General features: G+C 38.3%; 1 protein-coding gene across 3 annotated transcripts; it reads right to left on the reverse strand.

Annotated features, from left to right (window-relative positions):
• Positions 1-474: 474 nt before the first annotated feature.
• Positions 475-10,435, reverse strand: foxn4 (forkhead box N4). Of its 3 annotated transcripts, none has more exons than XM_055048842.1 (10): positions 9,565-10,435; positions 8,915-9,010; positions 6,783-6,949; positions 4,548-4,660; positions 4,379-4,459; positions 3,137-3,264; positions 2,962-3,058; positions 2,652-2,859; positions 2,176-2,568; positions 475-1,347 (listed from the first exon to the last, which is right to left on the reverse strand). In XM_055048842.1, the coding sequence occupies exons 2-10, from the start codon at positions 8,992-8,994 to the stop codon at positions 1,097-1,099; spliced, it is 1,518 nt and encodes a 505-aa protein (XP_054904817.1). In that variant the 5' UTR covers positions 8,995-9,010; positions 9,565-10,435; the 3' UTR covers positions 475-1,096. The 3 variants fall into 3 exon arrangements, with proteins under 3 accessions (XP_054904817.1, XP_054904815.1, XP_054904818.1); XM_055048840.1 differs by having other exon boundaries at positions 4,349-4,459; XM_055048843.1 differs by lacking the exons at positions 8,915-9,010; positions 9,565-10,435 and adding an exon at positions 7,557-7,607 and having other exon boundaries at positions 4,349-4,459.
• Positions 10,436-19,586: the final 9,151 nt, after the last annotated feature.

A 19,586-nucleotide genomic window follows, 5' to 3' on the forward strand; every position in this document is an offset into this window, starting at 1 on the left:
GTTGTGTTGGACTTATTTAACATTATAATTTACTGAGAAACTGAACTTTGTAATTCCCATAATGAAAATGAGCAGAAATAAATGTTTAAAATATGCCACTGTATGTAAAAAAAAAAAATTAGTTAGTTTGGTGGTTTAAACTGAGTAGCAGAAATAAAAAACTTTTCAATAACAACCAAATTTATTAAGATGCACCATTACATGTCAAGGTGTGTCATTGTGACATTCGGTATTGTCCTGAACGTTTATTTTATTTTTGGTGTGGTATCTGTGTTGATAAAATCAGGTTTTGTCGGCAGTCAACATTAATTGTCTGATTATGTCCTCAAATCCACAAGTTGACCTGCTTTCCCTGAAATCAAAAATCAATCCTCTCATTACTTTTTGATGTTTTTGAGCTCTTTCTGCTTCTGGCTTTTTACCTGGGGATTTTTTTCAGTCCAATATCATAAATGTTTTTAAATACAAATCTGCTTATTTTTGTCCATTTTTTTATTATGATCAAGTCAAACAGTACGGCAGACATCTTTCCTCCAGGCTTGTTAATAGTGATGTGAGGAGGAGCGGTGACTAAAAGCCAGTTTACTCTGTATTTTGGAATAATGTGGCTAACACCAAGTTCAAACAATTAAATATGTACAGCAAAAGATTGATAGACTTCACTTTCTCCAGTTGTCCTTTATAAATATAAATAAAACATCACAGCAATAAAGTCTAGCACAATACAACAGAGAAGGGTTTTTTTTTTTATCTACATCACAGAAAGGAGAACGATAGAGGTGCAGGTAAAAGCTCATTTACTTGCAGTTCTCCACACAGTCTTTGTTCTTAAACAGGTTTTTCAGTATTTTCTTGGCAAAACTAAAGATTTTAGGTCTGGCATATTTCATCTTCAGGTCACCGTTTATATGTAGTTTTAGTTCCTGAAAATCCGTTCTCTTGTTGACTAAAATGTTTCCCTCCGGGTTCCCAGAACGTTCACTTCCTCCAAAGAAATCAAACTTCTTAAGTTGGCGTCCAAACGAAAGGTGGGAAAAAAAAAACAACGAATCAGAAAAAATCATTTAAAAATCTTCTAGGAATTAGTTTGGCTTCTTTAAAGTAGGGCGATGGGTTTGCTGGTGGGTTGGCTGGCCATGTACTGGGAGGTCAGGGGATCCTGTGAGGTGTAGGAGGCGTACAGCCCCGTTACTTGCACGTCTGACAGCGGCACGCTCTCTCTGCTGGAGGCCGGAGGGAGGCTGACCGATCCCAAATCACAGTCTGATAGTCGCAGAGGGGAGTTACTGAAGGTGCCCAAGGCATCCAGGTTAAAGCTGTCGTCTTTCATTTCTTCCCACAGGTTACCTAAAAAAACATAGACGTGTCAGTAGAGTTAATCAACAACACTCATTTGTTTACCGATATCTAACATCTACATAGATACTTTAATAACTGATTTCAAATTATTTGAAATGAAAACAAACTTTATTGGTAGATGACTGGAACGCAATGTTTTGCAAAGGTAGTCAAATTACGGCAACGTCTGAAAATTATTTTTATTTAAAAATTATTAAGAAATCAATATTAAACTGATATAGTCTCTGTTTAATCCATAATAAATGAACATCCTTTGTAAGGGTGTCTTGATTTTGGCAATATAAGAAATCTGTTTCAAAAGCTATTTCATTTGAGGTGTGTCAATATTTTAATCAGGGAGCACCTGTGTAAATGCACAAATATGTAAAAGAAAACAATTTTGAAATTGTCAAGGGTCAAAAGTAGCACTATCTCCACAAATAATCTCTTAAATACTTTCTAATAATTCTATGATTGTAATAAATAACATTCAGTATATTCCCCAACATTATTCCTATGATTATTTTAATGTTTAAATGTTTTAAGTAAGGATTCATTTAATAAGTGTATGTGTTAATGCAATACGCTATTCTGAAAATCACGTCATTCATTTTACATGCAGGAAATACAAATTTCAATCGTTTCTTCCATATTAATATTTGAATTATGTTTTTAATTACTTTAAATCTCAAAATAATATTTATTGTATTTCCAGTTTTGGTGAAATAATCAGAAATAAATCAACTTTTTGATACGTTAATGCAATGATTTGTGTTACGATATTAAGCCAGCAGTGTTTTTTGTTGGGAAACATTTCCATACAGCAAATCTGTTTACCTTGAAAAGCAAAGTCCATGATGCTCGGGTCCAGTGCGTCTACCTCTGTGTTCGTGTCGCTCTGCACACTGTAAAAATCATCAGGAGGCTTGCTGGGCTGCTGGGTGAGTGGACTGTGGGAGAGGTCAGGGACCGTGTGCAGGGGGGGCGTCTGGGCCGGGGCCGGGGACATGGGGCCAAGGCGAACCTGAGCATGGAGCTGAGCTTGAAGCTGGTGGTGCTGGTGCATGGGCAAACACGGCAGAGACAGCGTGACTATAGGTTGAGGCTGCATCTGGGTCGGGACCGGCAGCGGGAGACCAGTTGTACAGCCGGCCAGCCGGGTCATTCCGGGCTCTAGAGGCTTCCGTCTGCAGTTTTCTGGGCGGTCGGTGATCAGTTTGTCCAGTTCGTCTGTAGGAAAGCAGACTCGACTGTCAGATTTGGTCAAAAGCATCATATTTGAACTTCAAAATTTCCCCAAATACTTTTCTGACCTGGGTTGGCCATGCTGCGGCGAATAGCTGGGAGATCTTTTCGTTTCCACTTCTGCATCTCTTCCTCCATCTTGTCAATTTTGGCAGGGTTCAGTGCCCAGAGGCAGCCCTTACGGGAAGAACTGCTCGTTTTGTTCTCCACCTTCTCAAAGCATTTATTTAAGGACAGGTTGTGTCGGACTGAGTTTTTCCATCCATCAGGTGCAGTCTGTTAAGAGCCAACAATCATACAATCATCCACACTCATCTCTTGAGCATCACAGTTTCTTAATTTCACTCCATGTTATTTGTAATTTGAAGAAAATCAAACCTTGAAATATGGAAAGTGTTCCTTCATAAAGCTATAGATCTCACTGACTGGAAGGCTCCCAGTTTTACTGTTCTTTAAAGCCATGGCGATCAGACAGCTGAAAGAAAATGACATGAGTTGAATTTTGTTCAAAGCAGATCAGACGAATCAGAAGACTATTTTTGTGTGTGTCCACCTGTAGGAGTAAATTGGCTTGGGGAAAGACTTGGGCTGAAGTTCCTGTTCTTGTGGGGCCAGACGAGGCTGGGTGAACAGACTTTGGTTGTTGAAGGAAACATTGCTATAAAGTCCACCAGCTGAGCACTAAGACAGAGGATAGTATAAAGAAGCTGTCATTTTGTCATGTGATGGTAAAATAGGTAATGAAAATATTAATATTTGTCTCTAGATATCTTTCTAATTTGACTGGACTTTGGTAACAACCCAAGTGTCTTATACAATTTAAACTAAATTGTTTAAAAATCAAAAGAATTTAGTTCCTAAAACCATGTACAACAGAGGATACACATATAGAAACACGGAACATTTTTTTAATGCAAAAATGCATAAAAAGTCAAAAACCGACTGAAGTTGTCTGGTGTTCAGAAAGCAGTATCCAGTCCCATCAATGCACATCAGTATCAGCTGGTTTAGTCTGAATTGATAGTCTCTAAAAAGGCATTATTATTGTTAAAGACACTGATTCCACTGGTTACTGGCATATTGATGTCTGAATACTTCAGTGCATTGATACAATAAGCCTGAAGCTGCAGGAAAATTAAATTCAACCAAGTGCTCCTTGTAAGATTTCAGAGATAAGTGATAGGAGTTTTTTTGTCTTTTTTTTTTAAATAATAAGTAATGCACTCAATCACACTGCACAAGACTCCACGGTTTAGCATGTTTGAAGATTGTGGCTAAACATATGGAAAAAAACTATGACAATATTGTCAGGTCAGAGAGATTGAATTCAATTAAACATACAATAAACAACCTAAAGACTGCAGTGCATAGAAGAAAAAAAACATAACGTTTAAGATTTGTGTGACAGGTTGAGTAGAAAATCACACCCAAGCACTGAATATGACCATAGCTTTTACATACAGAAGATATGGAGAAGGCGTCATAAGGCAAGATCATTTCTTATCACACTTTGGATGGAGTATTGGATACTCTTGATGGAGTATCCGATACCTTGCTTTTATGTGTCACTTCACTTATGAAACGTAGCCACATTTGTAGATGTCATCTAATTATTAGTATTTGATGATTGGTCTGGTTGTTATGAGCGTCCATAAAATTTCAATGGGCCTCATTACACAATATATTTACCAACACTGAAGTGCGTGATGCTTATTTTGCTAACATTATTAGGCATCATTAAAATTGTGCATTCATAGAGTGTCACCTGTTGGCCGGTTTGGGTTAGAGAGTACACCTGTTGGGATGCAGGCTGGTACACTGAGGTAGGACACTGATATCCTGGGGAAGGCAGTCCGCTCATGGAGAAAGGAGACATCTGTGAATCACATGCAGGCACATTTTCAATCCAACTATGCACCATAGTAACATAATTACACATATCTCGTCAGGCTGTCATCACTCACACTTCCACTGTGGGTGTTGATAATACTTATTCCCAGGGGGCTGTGCTGCATGTTACTCTGAAGGTGCAGCATGGAGCTTTGACTCACGGGTATCGTCATGCTGTTCAGTTGAGCTGCACAGAAACCAGAACGCAAACATTCAGAAAAATGTCTCCAAAAGTGTGTCTTTGCATCCAGCTGCTTGTTTTCTTTGTAGTTAGACGCTGCAATATGGCTGTTCTCAAACTTCTGAAACAGCCGCACAGCTAGAACAAAGTCTTGCAAGAACTAACATTTATAGACATTTTAAAAGTATAGCTTAAGAGAAATTTGGCTCTGTCGATGTTGAGTTTTCTATTATTAAAATATTGTATAAGAATAGACAGAATAAGTTAACAAAAATGAACAAAAAAAAAGGTCCTGTGAAATGCAAAACCCTGACCTTAAAATCCAATGTTGCTGCTTTATTGTTGGGTATTTGTATCTTATCAAATCTATTTTACACACTTAGTCAAACTTGAAAGAACACCAAGTTCTAACTTGTTCATGGAGCCAATAAATACAAAATAGCAAGAGGTTAAAAAGTTATTTTTGTTTAAACAGATAAAAATCTTAAAAGTACTCTTGATCCTTTCTATTTGAATACATCAAAGTTTATCTTTGGACATTGTTTTCTTTTTTACTTTTACCATTTTATATTCACCACTTTCAGAGGAACATTTCTTTTATTAGCAGTAAATCTAACAGAATTATGATATTGCATAAAATTGTAACATTGTAATTGAAGATGCTATGTAATTTATGAGGCCTACTTTATGAGATGACTGGCAAGAAATATTTGACTTGAACACAACATAATTTTTTTTCTAGATGTGTAGGTATTTGGTTTAGCGTAAAAGTCTGATTTATTTGCAGGGTGAGCTATTTCTTGAAAGCAATTTGTACATGTCAATCAGTCACAAAGACAATTGTGTTTTCAGTGGTATAGTTAAATATTTAACCAAATACGAGAATAGCACTATTTAGTTAACTCCTGAACTAGTATTGTAATATTGAAAAAATGATTTTCACATTTTAGAGAGGATCTTTAAGGTCCAGTGTCAGGTTTATGACGTTTTTTTTTTTCTTATTTTCAAAAAATATTACCTTTTAGACCCTGTTCTCTAGGTTCAGATAGTTTTATTTTCCGTGTCATTTCTTTGGTCCCCAGGTTGTCATTGTTTCTCATGTTTTACAGATGACCTGTCCAACTCTGAACATGTATTTTGAAGTCTTGCCACAGTTGCTCAAAGAGATTTCGGTCTGGACTTTAATTGAAACCTAACACATGAAAAAGCGTTTAACTTAGCTATTCTACTGCAGCAGTGGTTGTATTTTTGTCTTTATGTTTTGTTGGTAGGTTAATGTCTGCTGCAGCCTTAGGCCTTCTACCGTCACAAACTGCTTTTTCTCCAAACCTGACCTCTGTTGACCTTTGTCGTTCTATTTTTGTCCCTCCCACAGCATGATACTGTTATCACAGCTTTTCCTTCTGGCACAATGTCTATTCAGTGATGTTCAGGCTTAGTTTTCTTCCACATATTGCATCTGCTATCACCAATACTAGTGCAGCCGATACATTCTCCCACCTGCGCTGTGCATATCTGCAGCTCCTCCATGGTTTGCTGCTTCTGTGCCTCCTGCTCTCTTTATCCTGCCTGTGCATTTAGGTAAATGCCAGTGTCTTGATTGACTCACAGTTGTGCCACAGTCATTTTTGAATGATTGATGGTGAAAAATGCTTTATGAGATATTGAAAGACGGCATAATGTTTCCCTTCCTCCTGTGATTTTAACTTCGCTACAACTTTCTCCCTGGTCTGTCTGCTGTGTTCCTTGGTCTTCAATTTAATATTTATTCACTGTTCTCTAAAGAACTTCAGAAATAGTTGGATTTATATTGAGACAAAATTTTACATAAATGGAATTTATCTACTAATTAGGGCAACTACAGTAGATTTTATTTGAAAGTGTCAAATTAAAGAAGGCTGAATACCAATCCATGTCCACCTTCTGGTATTTTTATGGCACAATAATTTCTTACTTGAACATAGTACTTATACACTAGCTTTTACTCTTTATATGATAAAGATGAAAAGGTCAAGTTTTAAAGATTTTATGTGTTTGGGAGCCAATAATAAAATACTAATCCATGAGAATAAATCTGTGATTTATCCAATCAGAGAACTGGTGCAGTTTTGAAATGTTGTCCCCTCACCTGTCTGTTGCTCCAGCAGATTGCCCTGGGAGGGCCCGTTGCTGTGGCCTCTGCTATCAGCCATCTGCTGTAGTCTGGGCATGTCCACCGAGGTGAGCCATGACAGGGACTGCAGGTCCCCAGGGAGGTCCTCCACCCTCAGCTGGGAGGGGTCCGTGGTCAGAAGTCTTCAAGTGAGGAGAGAGGGGGATGGGAATGAGCTTTGTGGGGTTAATGTGGCTGTCAGTGCAGGCACACTTGGATCAGAAGGGGAGTTTAAATCTAAACACTCGGATGGAACATTTTTTATCTCTGACAGACAAAACCATCTGAAGGGTCTTAACAAGGAGAGACGGGGATGAAAGCTGATGAGCGGAGCTCTGTTTTAGCAATTCAGGATTAAGCATAAGAAGATTAAACAAGATTATTTAGAAGTGACAGTCTTAACAATAAGGGAGTTAAATCAACTATTTTATTCAGCAAATAAAGTTCTGTGATTTTATCAACCATGTGGACTTGACTGTTTATTTGTTTTGATTCAATCCGTTTTTATGTTTGCTTCTACTTTCAATATTTTTAAAGGAATGATTTTATGAATTCTTGGATAAATTATCATCTAAATTGATTTTTATTTTGCTTAACCGGTTAGCCTACAGTTACGTCTTTATAAATGGAAAGTGCTTGAAGAGGAGAAATGAAAGAAGAGGAGTCCTCTTGAGTCCTCTTCAGCCGTCGCAGCAAACACACAATGTTCTGCAGTTTGAGTCTCTATGACAACACAGACAATTCGGTTACCTCGTGGGTCTGTGGACAGTGTAGCAGTACACCACCCCCTCTACATCTACACACCCAGCATATCTTCAAATAAGAAAAAAAAAAACACAGTCCTGTGTCAGGTGACCACGGCCTCGCCTCACCCATTGGCTGAATCATAAGTAAACAACACATGAGATCATTTGAAACATGGGACGGCGGCACATGTTGCCTGAAACAGTTGGCCCCATCTATTGAAAAATGATCACCTATTGTGTCCCAAACGACAAATCTGCCCAGTGGCACGTGTCTCTATTGTCTTCCTTGGAGCCTTCCTTGATTGTCTCTGTCATTTCTTTTCTTCACCCGGCCCCTTGCATTAATCTGCTGGAATGACAGCCCTCACATAAGAGGGACAAATAGGATGCCATCTGCTTCCCTGTCCCTTTCCAGCCCCTATCCGCACGGGACCCCCTGTTTCCCAACCCCCCACCATCACCCTACACTAATGGCGAGCTCAACGGGCCTCAGGCAGGGAGACGGGGGGCGTGAATGTATTATGAGGTCAGGTCTTATGTGTTGACTGTCTTCCTGTCATCATTGATGCCAGGAATCACCACCAGACATCGAAGACGCTGGTAGTTCACATCTCAGATCACTTTTTTGTTCTCATAATTGTCTTTTTTTTCACTTTTTTTTTCTTACAGGTGATTTAGTTTTACTTTTAACTTTAAAAAAAAAAAAAACGGTGACAAAATTAATGAATCCAAGTCCTACTTATAGATTTACAAGTCAATACTCCATTCTTTGCATTCAAAAATATCCTTTACAGAATATGTAATAATAGAAACCATTCAACAGTTGACAAATTAAGGATGTTCTCACACCCCCTCTGTCCCTAGCAGAGCATGGAAATTGCTCACTGATGCAAAAAATTTAGCTGGTGTTTCCATGTCTCATCCTAACCTTACCCCTGAGTTCAACAACTCTAAATATTGGCCCTCATCCTTCACGGCAACAGCACACCCCCACCCCTGCTCCTTCTTTTCTAATTGGGAACCACTTGTGCACACTGGTGACCCAGAGCGCCCCATCTCCCCCTGAGCTGGGCAGCCCAGAGGCTCAGGCTCTCCGTGCGCAGACAGCAGGAGTGTAAACAGAGCTGATGGTTTCTGACAGATCTATTCAGAGTGAAAATCATTTATTCTTCTGGATTTTCTTTTTCTTGCTTCTCTTCTTTTCACGGAACCCCTCCAAATACAAAAAGAGCTGTCCATCTAACACTTGTTTTAATATTGTGGATTGAAATAATTTCTACCACAAAAGAGTTTGTTTCATACAATCTCCTTACATATTTTCACATTGAAATATGTTTTCTATGTAAAAAATAATAAAAATACCTGTAGTCCTGTGGTGACGGATGATGCCCAGCATTGTCAATTATTCCTGACATCCTGGAAGTTATTCCACCTTCTATCATTTCCTGGGATGTTTTGCTGCAGCACATGACATATATGCAATAATTTACACTCATAGTTTATATATAAAAAATAACTAGCTATGTAGATGCACTCATCATTGCACTGTCCAATGCAATGATGATCAGTGTTCAGTGCATGAACATTAAAAATATGTTACACAGTATATAAAAATCCCCAAAAGGTAACAAAAAATAAAATACTGAAATAGCAATAAAAAAATGTTACAATGAAAAAAATTTAAAAATGGCAATCTTTTTAATGCTGAATTGCGCAACATTTGTGCATAAATGTTTTTTTATTTGTTTATTTTTGCAGTTAAATCTCAACTGCTTTCTAATTCCACCTTTATTTCCACACAGAACACAGACTGCCTATACTTACATATGACTTTATAGCTGCCATTCTCTAAACATGCTATAAAAATGTTTTTGTTTTTTTTTGTTCTTCATTGCATAACATTTTTCTTGCAATAAGATAAAATCTAACTCTAAGAAGATTTGAAGTTAATAAAACAACCTCATCTGGATATCCCTCTTAGAAACTTAGAAGCATCGCTTGAATAATCCTACCTGTTTTGGTTTATATTGAAGGTTGTGTGAGCTGGTCCTGAGCCCCTCTACTGTATCCCACTGTGTTGGACCTGATTCCTCCAAAAAGCCGTTTTTAAATTTCCCTCTCTGGAGCTGTCCAGCACTCTGACATGCGCAGTGGAGACCTGAGCAGAGCGCTCTTGCTGCCGGGAGGCAGGAGGATTCCCGAGAGTTTCACAGCTGTTATTCCACAGTGTGTCAGCATCCGCAACTTTACCTGCAGGTTTAGTAAATCAGGTCTGATGTTCACTTTTTTTATACTGTATATGTATATATAGGCTATATGTGTATACTCTACTGGTAACTGGTGCGCGCTTCCTACTGAACATCCAGCTCCAAACTGTCAAAATCACGTTTTCTGCAATAGTTTTCAGACAGTGATCGATAATAAAGACTCGGTCCTTTCAGATGAAATACTAACTGGAGGAGTTCGTGCATCTTCATGCAGGCTTCCCCGTTTTTCTCATTACCTATACGCTTGTCCCATCAGTGGCGCACAGGTGCGTCTCAGTAGGAAAACAACGAGAAAAAAAAAAGCATCACTGCAGTCCTTAAACCTGCTGAGATTTTGTAGGTAAAAGTTGGATTTTATTTTGAAATAGTTGACCCAGACAAGAAAAAGAGATCCTCATAAAAATCAAAATCAAAATAAAAAGGGCCAATCATTAACGTGCTGCTCCTCCTCTCCTGTTTATTCCCCTGGAGTCACTTCGCTCCGCTCGGAATTGCTGCAACTTGTGGTGGCATCTGTGTATATGAGTGTGAACTTTTTCTCTTCTTCTTCTTCTTTTTCTTCTTCTTCCGTGGAGGAAGTGCTTGTAGATTCTTTGCTTCCCGCCGCAGAGGCCGCGTCCTGCTCCTCTCAGCAGTGGGAAAAAGGAGCCCGGGAGGCGGGTAAAGGGAGGGCCGGGGGCAGGGTGGGCTGCTGCAGCGGGAGGCGGCAAACAGCTCAGACCAGTCTGCAACACAAAACAGGATGTTTAAAAAAAGGTTTTGAAAAGTTGGTAACAATTGCGAAATTAAAGTAGCCTATATTTATTGATTTATTTTTTTTGAAGAGCCATGACAGGGACTGCATGGCTCTTTATAAAACAAAAAAAAAAAAAAATAATAATTAGTTACTTTAATTAATTAATTAATTTATTTATTAACTTATTGATTCATTAATTTTCTATTGTCTCTTTAAATTGTGGTGTTCAGCTCAACATCAAGCATGAATTCTTGCTCCAACGTTTTCAAAAATGCGTTCCGCTTCAGAGCAAATCAGAATAAATAGCGAACAAATAAATGAATCTGTAGAAATCCCACGAAACAGCCGCGGGGTGCAGCTGGTTTGGACTTTTAATGCAGGTGAAAATGTGAAACCAGTTGGAGGTTAAACTGTGACTGGAAATGAAGGATAGACCGCACTATCGGCAGTATCAGTCCCATGGGACCCTACAGATGGCCCGTCACAATAGGCACAATCAATGATTACATGCATGAAGGTAACGGCCAAAAACAAGACCGTCCTCAGAGAGGGAGTCCAGCAGGTCCTAAAGCCCGCGGAGTTGTGACGTTGGAACAGGCAGCTTCCTCAACTTGGTGGAGAAAAATAAAACTGATTCGCTGGATGATGATGATGATGATGATGATGATGATGATGATGATGATGATGATGATGATGATACTGGTGTAATTGGAGTTGACAGTGTGACCCCTGAGTGAGGAACAAGGAGCAGCTGGTGGTGGTGATAATAACAGAGCGCCTTCAACTCATCCACAGTGATTTGTTGATTGAAAATGAAGGGCATAACAGTACACTGAAAGACATTGACTGTGGAAACTAGTTTTTTATGTACATTTATTTTAATGTTTATTTCAGCCACATGACATGAAAATATTCCTTTTGCTTTTTAGATTTAGTGCAAGGCGAGCAGGGTCAAGTTTGGAGAAATCGCCAGTGGTCATTGGACCCTTTCATTCAGATCAGAATCTGTGAAGGTGAGTTAATCTGAGCTGAACGGTTTGAATACGCCTCTCCGTATTTGTTCTGGTTGACTTATAGATCTTTAGCAAAAACATTCATGGGTGTTAAAATATTATTTTGAACTTATTGGAGCAGTAGTTAGTATTTATTGGCCTCTAGTGACAAAATTGCAAAGTGCAAGATATAAACGCCAAATAAATGCATCTCTTTTGCTGGTCTTTTACGTAAAACCCAATTGAAACACAATTTGGTTATGTGGAAAAATGTAAAAATTAATATGCAATCAAGTTGTTGCTGTTATTTTTGTTCTACATTTTTCTTCCAGCGGATTTGTTTATTTTTCATCTGCTTTGTACAGCAAACATGTCACAATGAATCAAATGAATTCATCAAGAAACACAAGAAACATTTTATTTTAAGCTTTTAGGTCTTCAATAATGTGTTCCTTCCCTACATGTTGAAGTCAAAGACTCCACTGAGGAACGCATTCTTTTTCTAAGTTTCCTCCCATTGACAGCATCACATACCATCAAGTTCAGGGTTGAAAACCAATCTAGACCCAACCATTATCATGGAAAGATTCTGTCTTTCTTATGACAGAAACATTTTCTATTTTAACCACAGAATCTTTTTTAAACTGCTTCTCATAGACATCAGTGTTTTGGCTTTTTAATTTTTTAAAGTTTCTGGAACTGTGTGAAAATACATGTTGAACTACTTTTTGTAATAATTACAAACAAGTAACATTTGAACAATGTAAGTTAAACATAGAAGGTTATGCGGCTTATGCCAAAGTCTTTTTTCCCCCAAATTAACTAATAAAATGATGTGTCCTCCTCCACGCATTGTAAATGTGATGTTGGTAAAAATAGATCAGTTGTTGACTTAATGACATCTTTATGATTATGACGGTCCTGTGGAAACATCTGAAAGAGTGACCTGGCTCTGTGATAAATGCAGCCTCAAAAGAGCAGGAATCCCCGCAGCTCTGAATAAACCGAGTGGTGGCTCTCATCTCTTTTGCCTCTTCTGGGGTAATGGGGAAACAATGGGATCACCGGCTGAGGGTTGGCTCGTGTTTGCAGCCAGTGTTTTCATCTTGCACCAAATGTTTACTCAAAACACACCAGCTCCTCTGAGAACGAGGTCAGTCAGCCCTCTAATCGCCTCAGGGCAAAGACACAGTGTCCCCCAGGAGAGCCCGTCACCTAGAGTGACCCAATGGCCACCCAGAGGAGGAAACTGTCAGCCATATTTAGCCAAAGAGAAGCACATGCACCCTCACTGCTAACCACGCTACAAAGATCAGAAAATCTGATATCTTTCGGTACAGTTTGAAGTTTACAGACCTTCAGAGAGGAAATAAGCAATATAACTAATAATAAAAACATCTAGCTTCCTGTCAAGTTTAACCTCAAATGCTCTTAATTTCAGCTGCATGAAAAGGAAACACACTGCTGACTTCATATAAACCACCTGTTTTCTTCTGGATTATAATGCAAATTCACACACAGCCTCTACTTGTCATCATATCAGGGTTTTGAGTTCAGTTGTAAGTACTTGTAAGTTTTCACTTATCTTATTTCAGTGAATTCATATGTTTTGGTTTTCTCAGTGGTGTTCAGCTGAAGACTATGTAACTCATTTCTCCACTTCCTTTTGTATTCATTTACTGTCAGTACCTGATTCAGGGGTCTGAAACATCAGTCATTGAGAACAGCTATTCACTGGAGTCAGCTGTAACACGCAGGGACACATTAGGTGACTTGTGACTTGACATAACATTACCTGGCATCCACATCCCACTGTTTATATACTCCATCTCTTTAACTTCCTGAAGTTCTTCAGACAAGGCATTGCTAAACGCTAGGAGCGAAGGCTTTGACTCACTCTTAGTCTGATAGGTTCCTTGTTTTCAATTTGCCATGGAAGAAAATGAAACCTACAAAAATCAGGGCATGGACTACAGGCAGAGAAACAGTTGATGACATGAGCAAAGTAACAGACCATGGAAAGGATGAATCCAGCAGGGAATGACAGAAACAGAGAGATTTAAACTTTGAGGAGAGTGATTACTGGACAGGAAACAGGTGGTTGATCATATCAGGGGGAAACTGTGTCATTATTACCAATGTTGTTACTTGTCACCAAAGTAACAGATTCTATGGTGCTGATAATTCATTCTCACTGTATCCTGTTTTTTCCCATTTTGTCACATCACAGCAACAAACTTCAATGGATTTTATGAGGTAGTCCAGATTAGACAAAGTCATGCATAATTTAAGCCATGTTTAAATATAGATAGTGCAACAAGAGCTTGTATTCAGCCTCCCTGAATAAAAACTTTGTACAACTACTATATTAATGCAATATTTGGGAGTCTGTTTCTTCCAACTTTCCATGTTTTTGCTCATTCCTGTTCGCAAAACAGCTAATGTTTGGTGAACCTGGACTATGAATATAAACTTTCAAATTTTGACAATGATTCCCAGTACTTTATTCATTTGTTTCTTATTTGTTTGTATGTTCGTGGTGCATGTTAGAAAGTAAACCTCCTGCTCAGTGTCAAGCACTTTTCTGTATCTAACAATTTGTCTGTTTGCTCCATTTATCTTCCCATTACCTCTGACTAACCTCCCTGTTTCTGAAATAGAAAAGCACTCCCGAAGCATGATGCTACCACCACCATGTTGCAACCGGAATTCTTTTGGGTCTGAGATAAAAAGAAACTTAGCCACAGGATTTTTTAATATACCATCAAAGTGTTTTCTTTATGAGAAATGCCTCTCATAAAGCACTTTATGAGAGGCATAAAATGTCTCATCTTCTTCTTTGTCTCTCCCACACAACAGATGACTTTGCTTGGTTGAAAGCTGCACTTTTCAGTCCCGCTGTCCAGAATTCCTTTATTGGATCTTTAGGAATAATTAACCTTTGGGAGTTTGTGTCGACTCCAAAGGCTCCGCTTTGATGCAGTGCCAGTGTCTTGAAGGGTGAAGTTGGTGCGAAACGCCTATTTTTCACAGATAATGAAGTTGTGTAAAAAGTTTTTTGTTAGTTTATATGTGGCATTACAACTTCAAGCTTAATTTTCGTAGTGGCCATGCATAGATTTCTTGTCTAGGCATGACATGCAAAGTCAAACTTAATTGTGTTTTTTATGAAACCAAAATTTTAACCATCCAGTTACTTTTTAGGATTGTTTTTAGTAAGATTAAACTTTTATTAGGTGAGTTATAAAATAATCTTACTGACCCATCACTTTGGGACCAAAGTAATGATGGGCCCAAACCTTTGTTACACCTTGAAATATTAAATTATTGCACTATAAAAATACAATGCATCCAAAGAAAAGTGAATAGAAAATAGTTAGAAGAAATGTATTAAATAGGAAGATATGGAGGAATAAAAAGAGGAAAACAATGAATAGACACAAAATGCAAAGGCGTAAAGCATAAGGGAGCAGCAGTGGAGTGATCTGAGTGTTATCATCGGCTCTCATTCTCAGCATGGAATCTATAATGGGAAAATCAACCTCTCTGACTCCTGTGTAATTGGATTTGCTGGGTCTCGTGCTGAATCAGAGCCCAGTGGGTAGCACAAAGCTTGTTAAGATTGGACAAGCATTGACGGGGCGGAGGAGAGGTGGGGCAATGGCAGAAGTAACCTTGACAACTTTTCTGGAGTGGAGACTGAATTATTTATGATGCTGAACACTCAACTGCTCATCCATTACAGTCAATTGACTCAAAGCTTCCCGGACACCAATTAGGTCATTAAGTGACTGGAGCTTTAGTTTCTTTTTTCTCCTATAAGTCACCAGAGAAAAAAACGTCTGGAGAAGATTTCCAAACAGTTACTGAGTCATACAATCACATTGTAGGGCGTAGTTTTCATTCTCCTTGTAGTTTTTCAAAAAAATTTTTGCATCCTATTAACAAAATTTAATATATTTTAATGTTGAATTATATGTGCATTCTTTTCTAACTTTTTATAAATAAATCCCTCCTCTTTAGCCCTGATAAATCTAGTTTACATAAATACCTTCACATGTATTTCTGTCGAATGAGTTATTTCGACGTAAATCCAGCTGTTTTTGTGAAGGCCTTTATTACTAAACAAATAGCACCAAGAAGACCAAAAAACTCACCAGAGAGGTCAGGAATAAAGTTGTGGAGAAGTTTAAAACAGGGTTAGGTTATGAAATCCCCAAACTGAGAGACTGACTGAGCAAAGAGAGCACCGATCAGATCAGCAGCAAAGAGGCCCGTGGTAATGTTGGAGAAGTTTCAACAATTCACAACTCTCTATTTACAGAACAAATTATCAGTCACAAACTCTGTCCTCTATGGAAGAGCAGCAAGAAGAAAATCATTGCTTTTAGAAAGCTACAAAATGTTCAATTTGCTTTTTGCCACATCTTTGCGATGAAATACGGTGAATTTGATGAAGACTTTGGTTTGGTTAGACGAAAATGATTTTTTTTGGGTTAATGTACAATAATATATACATGTAAAAGTGTTAGCAGCATTATGGTGTGGGATATTTTTCTTCATCAGGGACAGTGAAGCAGATCTGATTTGACATATAGAAAGATAAACAGAGGAAAATACTGAAATAAGTCCTGCTGCAAAACACTAATCCAAGCCATTTGATTGTAACTCTGTTGTAACTCTGGCTGTATGTTTAAGCTTAATGTCCTGCTCAAAGGGGAACTTTTTCCCTAACATCAAAATATTTGCAGGTGTTGAAATGTTCCAGTCAAATCCTAAACTTACTCCTAACAGAGAATCTGTGACAAAACTAAAAAACTGATGTTAACACACATCAGACTGGCTGAGTTTGAATTCGGAGAGAACTGCGGGCATACCCCCCAAAAAAGATTCAAAACTGAAATTGGAGCAAAAGTTGATTCTTAAAGCATTAATTCAGTGAGGGAGCTGAGTGGATTACAAGATTGAAATCCACAAGCACCCAGATGATGACTGGTTTACATAATGCCTCAGAAACCAGACCTCACATGTCACAGAAGAAATAATGTAACCGGGAGCTTCTTGTTGTGGTTGTGATGTAATGGAGATTGGAGAAAGAGAGGTAAAGGGTGATAAGTTGGCGTGCTTTGGATCTTGTTTCTGTCTTGTTACATTACACTCAGAAGACAGCCAGGTAAGCACTGAATAAGATCTCTCCGTCTCTCCACCTTCTGAGACATGAATCATTAAGCAGCACCCTGAGCTTCAGGACATCAGTACATTTGTTCACTGGATTCCACACAACTTCGCCAACTTTACACTGACACCACAAACAACATGAAGGAGGAACAGGACAAAAAGACAGTAAACATGCTGTTGTGGAAAACAGCCTAGTGGTCCACCAATGGCCTCCATGCAAACAGACACAGGAGGACTTTCCATTTTTGTCTAACTTCTCCACAAAGAAGGGAAGCCTTCAGCTTTGGAGCTACGCAAAAACTCAGCGTCCGGATAGGAGACAAACCGAGCTTTGGAAATGCAGGTTTGATTTTGCTTTAAGTGACTGAAACAGTTAATGTCACCTTAAATTTTACTCAGCTCATGTATCGCTCCCCTTGGAGATTCTTGAGAATATTTTTTTCTTTGGTAAAATTAGATACGAAATCTAAAACTGAAAAACAAATCTTTGCTATGTTTGAGAAGTTGAAAATCCAACTTCTCAAACACTAAAAGAATAGAGGAAGCATCTGCAGGTAGATCAGTTTTAAAATTAGAAAGATACAATTGTTTTTTATCAAGAATATAATCTAATTAAAAGCTACATTTGTTACAGTTCTTGGGTAAAATGTTCATGTTGATGGTACATTTCATATGCTTGGTTTGTGCTATTTTTACATGTTTTTTTAATGTTTTTCATTAATTTGTAGAAATATTTGTGAACTTTACCACAAAGTGCTTTAGATTGTGCTCATTTCTAACTTGTTCTAAGGTATAAAGAGTACTGAAGTAATATGCTATGTATGATTCTGATCTGTCAGCAACAGTTCACTTTTAGTTGCTAATATCAAAGTAGCAGATAGATTTGCAAGATGAGGTCACCAGGTGACATTTTTTCCATTATAAGAGGGGAATAAATCCTCTTGTCTGTGCATAAATTAATGAAGCGAATCAGCAGGTAGCAGCTCCTCCCTCCAGCTCTCCCTCTTTCATGAGAAGATAACGCCACTTCTCAAAACCGATGAGGTCACTCTGTCTCAGGCAACAATGACACTCTAGAGCAAGTTCAGAGGCCATCTCTTAATTAAAACACACTTGCTTACTCTCTGAGACGATTCACCTGATCTGACAGTGGCTTTCAGGATTTGTTACACAATCTCACTTTCCACGTTGTGTCAGATAGGATGGTCTGTTGTGTAACTGAACTGGTCAGTGTGCATTTTAGGTGCTTTTCAATAAATCAGAATGTCATTAAAAAGTTAACTTTTTTAAACAGATGCGAGTGAGACAGTTCAAGTGTTTATTTCTGTTCATTTTGGTGACAATGGCTTACAGCTTACAAAAACATTCATTTACTGAGAAAATTTTAAAATTGCTTTAGATGAATACAAATAAATAAATATCAGTCTATGTAAAGATGCATCCATGTCCTGCACCAGTACTTTGATGGGCGACTATTGACATGAATCATTGCTTCAATACAACATGCTGTGGAGGTGTTTTGATATTGGTGATATGGCTCTCTGCCCAGGGCATCAATGTTTGAGGGACAGCACAATTACATGAGAAAAATAAAAACATCTGTTGCATCTGAACAAGATTTCTATTGCTTCTAGTCATTGCTTTTCAATATTGAATGGAGGTCTGGATGTCTTGTGCTCAGTCCACACCTTGTGAATCTCCTGCAGCATTTGGATGCGTCTCTGCAACAAATAAACAAATTACCTGTTTGCATGCCAAGTTTTGAGCCATTAATTTTATTCATAAGAAGCTACAGTGTCCATATTGCATGTCTGCATTTCACTACCACATTTTTTCCTTTCTTTCAATTTTTCATTGATAAGCTTGAATACCAAACTCAGTCAACAACCAGCTTCTTTAGGAACCTCTAGTTTTTTACTCTTGTTGTGGAAGATGCAATTGACTCTTTGATGGATAACTACTGGGTCAGCATTTCTCCCAGTGATTATACACACAATAACATAGCATAAGATAAATATTTTTTTTGTACTTGGTGTTTTCCCTTTTCTGCTCTTTTGTACTCTGTGTTATAGTTTCACTTTTCACTGTATAACCCTTTGGTGTATATTGTGGCATTTCTAGTCGTTTCCTCTGAATAACTTGGTGCACGTTCTCCCAAGGTGCAGAACATCCTGTGAATTACACTCACCAGTTCCTCACTACGGCAAACGTTGTCCTGGTATTTTACTCTATTGCAAGAGTTTAACTTTATGAGAAACTAAATTAAGGGTTTTCATTAGCTGTTAGCCATATTCATCACAATTACCAGCATCAAATAAATTAATCCAAGTTTGAAATTGACCTTGTGACTGGAATTGCTGAAATAAACTTTTAATAAAGAAACTTTCAATGATTATCTAATCTATTGGGATGCACCCATGTACACAAGGCTATAAACATAAAGAGAACCTCTCCAGTAGCCAGGTTCCTCATCATGTTCATACACTATTGTCCTCATGCACTGAGAACGCCCATTTAATGTTCAGCTTTTCAGGCCTGTTGTCATTAAAAACACTTCTGCTTTCTGCAAAAGAATGAGCTGAATGGCAACAGCAAACCTCTAGATTTGCTCAGAAAAACTGAAAACACTGGCATTATCATCACCTCCGAATAAATCAATCCCATCTCGTGACAGCAGCTTATCTGCCCATGTTATTGCTTGTAACACTGTATGGCAACCCGAAGTCACGCTGTCCCAGCAGATTGTCCCCTGTTGCTGCCCAGAGAGAAGTTTGTTCCCATGAAAGAAGGAGGTGTCACAGATACCCTGCAGCAGCGCCACCACCATCATATCAGCAGATTGATTCTGACGTCCAAAAAAG

This window comes from Poeciliopsis prolifica, unplaced genomic scaffold, assembly GCF_027474105.1.
Source record: "Poeciliopsis prolifica strain line A6 unplaced genomic scaffold, Auburn_PproV2 SCAFFOLD028, whole genome shotgun sequence".
NCBI classification, from domain to species: Eukaryota; Metazoa; Chordata; class Actinopteri; order Cyprinodontiformes; family Poeciliidae; genus Poeciliopsis; species Poeciliopsis prolifica.

Excerpts from the sequence above, each read along its gene's own strand:
- foxn4 (XM_055048840.1), bottom strand. The coding sequence starts at position 8,994 with ATGATAGAAGGTGGAATAACTTCCAGGATGTCAGGAATAATTGACAAT. Across the intron at positions 4,661-6,782 it reads TCTGCTGGAGCAACAGACAG|CTCAACTGAACAGCATGACG; the intron begins GTGAGGGGACAA and ends GTTTCTGTGCAG. Across the intron at positions 3,265-4,348 it reads TAACCCAAACCGGCCAACAG|TGCTCAGCTGGTGGACTTTA; the intron begins GTGACACTCTAT and ends CCTCTGTCTTAG.